The sequence below is a fragment of the Zeus faber genome (assembly GCF_960531495.2).
Source record: "Zeus faber genome assembly, chromosome: 15".
NCBI classification, from domain to species: Eukaryota; Metazoa; Chordata; class Actinopteri; order Zeiformes; family Zeidae; genus Zeus; species Zeus faber.
Window position 1 is genome coordinate 5,294,144 of NC_137194.1, and position 4,675 is coordinate 5,298,818.

At 47.7% G+C, this 4,675-nt stretch overlaps 1 protein-coding gene across 1 annotated transcript; it reads right to left on the reverse strand.

Moving 5' to 3' along the window:
* Positions 1-1,285: 1,285 nt before the first annotated feature.
* tmem82 (transmembrane protein 82) lies at positions 1,286-4,074 on the reverse strand. The gene is made up of 6 exons (XM_080015678.1): positions 3,885-4,074; positions 3,641-3,713; positions 3,278-3,476; positions 2,482-2,896; positions 1,905-2,092; positions 1,286-1,354 (listed from the first exon to the last, which is right to left on the reverse strand). Exons 1-6 carry the CDS (start codon positions 3,967-3,969, stop codon positions 1,292-1,294), a joined length of 1,023 nt encoding a protein of 340 aa, XP_079871804.1. The 5' UTR covers positions 3,970-4,074; the 3' UTR covers positions 1,286-1,291.
* Between the last annotated feature and the right edge of the window lie 601 nt (positions 4,075-4,675).

A 4,675-nucleotide genomic window follows, 5' to 3' on the forward strand; every position in this document is an offset into this window, starting at 1 on the left:
AACTGTGTCTGGGGGGATGCACAGCACAGATCGCGCAAGGAAATCGAACCTTTCTCCACCTTTGCCAATAGAAGACCAAAGAAATAACGGGGGAGGGGGGGGGGTTGACATAACCCGACTGCCCGGAGACGCCCGGTAGACGGCTGCGCTCAAACGGCGCTTTCGGCGAAGCCGAGTTGCGTGTTCCTTTCTCTTGCGCCATTTTGTGCTACTTTACAAGTACTAACACCGTTGTCAGCCATTTTGCCATTCTCCCCAATTTCTCGGAGGATCCACATTAACCGCGGGGCGGGTGGGAGGAGATTAAAAGAAAGAAGAAAGAAAAAAAAAAAAAACTTCCTAAAACCATATATTTTTTAAAAAATCGCCGATACAGTATGAAGATAAACGAGGGGGCTTGCGATGTACCGCATCCGCCCCGTTAGGACGTAACGGCTCGGTGGTGAGCGGTTCCACTCCTGTTTGCCGATTCGCTTCGTGACGGGTCACTCGGCTGAAGGAGTCGCTCGGTTTCCCGACTCTTCCGTCGTTTGATTCGGCCGGCGGACGGACGGACGGACGAGAAGCGTGGGCTCTTGGGTTCGGGGAATGGAACCCAAGGGTGGTTCGTTTCTGGCGAAAATAGATAAATAGATAGATTAAAAAAAATGTGCCGGGCGTACTGTGGTTCCCAGAAAACACTTCGGCCTAATTCCCTCAAAGCATCGTGGCCGAGAGAAATGTCCCAGTCAACACAATATTCAGCTCTGTCTGAATAGTTTATTTCGCCTGAATACGGAAGTGCAACCCAGTGACATTTGATATGAATCGTGCGACTTGCCTTGGACGTTAATTCCGTCCTCGGTCATTACTTACAGTTTCTTGAGTCGAAACGTTCACTCTCTGGCTGACTCATTTCAAAGATTCAACCCTCACGGGCAACTCGTTCCCCTGGCCTTGCATCGCTAATAATACATTATATTTAAATGTGGTATTTCGTTGGAACTTCCTCCATTTGCAGTTTCCTCCCATGACATTTTCTTTTACAGAAGGAACTTAAATGTCACGTGTGTGGGGTGTTTATGCCTTGCTTTTAGTCATCGCGAATACAAAACTTGCGTATCAGTTTCAGGAAAAAAAAAAAAAGGGAAAGCTTTCACACTGAATGCACAACACAATACCACGGTTACACCGCGTAGGACGGACAGTAGGTTTAATAATGTAATAGCCTTATGGATGCCGCTGACACATGAATAATTCCACGGCACATAAATTAGTTATCCCCCGAAAGTGGTCGCCTGCGGTGGTCTTTTCAACGTGCGTGTGGGCTCTGCAGCGTCCGTCTTCTCCTGCTGTCGTCACGGTTCCCCTCGTCCTGTTCACACAACGCAGGTCCAGGACAGAAAACACGTTTAAGCGCGGCGCTAGTGCAGGCGTCTTGTGTGAAATGGCCGCAGCGAGCGCCGGCTCCCCTTGCGACCGCCACTGTCGCGATTATCACCGTGTGGCTGAACAATGTGGCCGCATTGAGGCCTACATGTGTCTTATCTTTGTGTGGGGTGGAACGGTATGTGATGGCATTTTGACTTTAGAACTAAACCTACGCTCTTATTGAATGTCTGCCTCCAGTGTGGTTCCGTTTTCATTCAGGATGCTGCAGCCCTAACCACATGACTGTATTTCCGCCCTTACACCGCAGACACTTTAACTGGCATCTGTGTGGGTTGTATATCTTTATGAATTTGGCTGTTTTGAGTGATGTGTGTAGTGAGAAACCACCCCTTATCCTCTACTCATCTAACACCGTGACCTACATAGTTCGTACCAGATACAAATTTTAGAGCTCTTGATCTTATTCGGAGTCCCCCAGTGACCAGAGTCCAATTTGGGACACTTATGGTGCTTCAAAGGAGGGATGCACTGACTTGTGAGGATGTGGCGTCTAGCAGATCCTTGGTGGGAACCAGACAGCTGACCTCCCCCAGGAAGCACAGGAGGATGTGGAGCACATCCGCCCAGCGGCCCACGGTCAGCATCAGGACCAGCAGGCCCCCGAGGCGGACCACCACCGTGTTCAGGACGGCCTGGCCGGTGGGCTGCCGGTGCTGCTCCTCTGTCGAAAAACAGCTACCGTGAGCAACGTTGGGATTGGGTAGAATCCGGGAGAATTTGTCCTGGGTCTGGCGGAGCCAAGGTTTTTAAATGATGTTTAGGAAAATGTGAAGGAGTATGTTTCCTGAGAGTAATTACTAGTGTGCTTTGCTTCTTCCCAGGCTACGGCTATGAAAAAATGGATACTCATATAAATAGATTAGATGAAAATGCAACATTCCATTTAAATGTAGAGGAACCAACCTGCACAAAGTTACATTTGCTAATTTCAACAACAGAGATTCACACTATATAACACTTATTAACTACGGGGAAATGGATGAATGGGCCCAATAGTAATTTGGCCAGTCTTCTTATCTTCTCTAACTCTTGTGTGTGTGTGTGTCTCACCCTGCATGTACACCACCAGCAGCGTGTAGCAGATGGTCAGAGGTGTCCAGAACCTGAGGGCCTCTGTTGCAGAGAGAAAGTGTTTATTGATGATCGATATGGAGGCCACCACAGCGACAGAGAAGGTGGTGACCAAGGCCCTGCGCAGCGTGGGCAGCAGGGAGAAACCTGCGGTGAGGAGGATGATGCACACTCCGCAGTAGCGCTGGGAGCTGTGGAGCTCGTAGAGGGCCACGGCGTGGTGCAGGAGGCGCGCAGCTTGGCGGGCCAGGAACCAGCCGAGGGCCCCCGCCAGCAGCAGGCAAAGCCAGCGCTGGGGTGCCCCCTCGTGGAGGAAGTGCAGGCTGCAGCTCAGGGCGCAGCCCAGGGAAAACTGACACTGGACAAGGAGCTGCTGCAGAAATAGCTTGGAGTCCTAACGATTTGTAGAGGGATGCAGATGTAGAACAGAAAGGTGACGGTAAGACCAAAAAGCAGGAATAAAAAAAAATATCTGGAGGTGGTTCTGAATGTGGGGTCCCCCACAAAAGTCCCAGGGGGTCCCTAGCAAAATGATTTATGTTAACTTACGACATTATTTCACGACTATTAGACTGTAATCTCACTGTTATCTATAGTGTATGCCTATAGTATAGACAGTTATGGAAGTTTTGACTAGATCATATTGGGGCACCAGAGACTACATCTTATCATACGCCAAGTGCGTATGAAATTGAGGGTCCCTGATGTGAGAAAAGTCTGGGAACAACTGTTATTAACACTTTTGATGTCTGCGGATGTTTTGTCGGGGCCTTACTGGTCCTGCAGCAACCCAAGCGGAGATAGCTCTGAGAGAGAATTCGAGAACCACCAGGGAGGCAACCCTAGAGCCGACCACAGCCAGCAGCCCCATCAAAAGTCCAAACTGGAGCATCCCACCCAGTCCACTTTTAGCACTTCTTTGATGTGCTTTGAGTGTCCTCTGGCGTGACGTTTCTTTACCGCTGCTTTCATCCCTGGAATTGTGGGTGGAGGCAACGGGGGAAAAACGAAAAAAACGGGGAAAAAAAAAAAAGCGAAGAATATCATAGAATTTTAAGGACCCGACAGATAACAGTAGGTAAACATTGAGTATTGAACTCGAACTCTTCTGACATGAGAAAACATGTGCATTGCTCACCTTTGATCCTCTAAAAATAAATGAACTCTGAGGAGGTCACGTAGGATAGAGACCCCACACGCACCTATTAATCCTGTAGGCCAAGCAACAATGAGGTTTCAGTAGCAACGACCACGCATTTCACTTACCAATAACATTTAGATATGAGAACGAACACTGTAGCACAAACAATTGGCGGTCTAGTGGCAGGATCAAAGTCCTACAGCCAAACCGCAGAGAAAAAACAAATAAAGCTTTAGCTCACCTTGAAGTAAACTATCCAGTGGATTTGCATCCAGTGTCAGCCAACCGGGTACATTTGGAACAAACCAGGATATGAAAGATAGCATTGTGCAGAATGTACAAAACACATGGAGTCCAATCTAAGGCTGTTGTTTTAGGACGGAGGCGTTGAGGTTAAACTGCACGACACCATTGCACAATCACGACACAAAAGCGAGATTGGTTAAACCATCAGCTCTTCCGGCACGGACTTCTGCCGTCCCAAGTATTGCGTATTGTGTTTCGCTCTTTCCTTGGATTGTTCTCTGTCCTGTAACAAAGGTCATTCGACAGTTTCAGTTCAGCCAAGGCCCCTGGCAGCCAGAGCCATAAAAAAAAAGACTTGCAGAACTGCTAGATATCCTAGAAGATCATCCAGTCTATGGATAATGCTTGTGGTATTACTTGTGGTAGTAGCCTCACTAACCACAGAGTTTAGTTAATGGCTAACCCTTGTAAACATTATGACCATCCCCTCCGCAAGTGCAATACTTCAGGGCTGTGGCAGTCGCTGCATTTTTACCGTTATTGTAATAGACGCATCAGACTTTAAGTCAATGCATTTTGTATTTCAAGAATGTCAGTCAACTGGGCCTAAGCTAATTTTTAAGATTTGAACATTTAACAGAGATAATCACATGTATCACTATTGGTCCATGGTCAGAGCACTCAGATGATAGGGGAAAGTGAACGAACTAAACACAAAAACATTTTTCAACTGTGGCCAGGACAGGCTGACAACATGTACCTTGAGGAAAAAAAATGCAGTACAAA

Excerpts from the sequence above, each read along its gene's own strand:
- tmem82 (XM_080015678.1), bottom strand. The coding sequence starts at position 3,969 with ATGCTATCTTTCATATCCTGGTTTGTTCCAAATGTACCCGGTTGGCTG. Across the intron at positions 3,477-3,640 it reads TTATTTTTAGAGGATCAAAG|GGATGAAAGCAGCGGTAAAG; the intron begins GTGAGCAATGCA and ends CCACAATTCCAG. Across the intron at positions 2,897-3,277 it reads CTTGGGTTGCTGCAGGACCA|GACTCCAAGCTATTTCTGCA; the intron begins GTAAGGCCCCGA and ends ACAAATCGTTAG.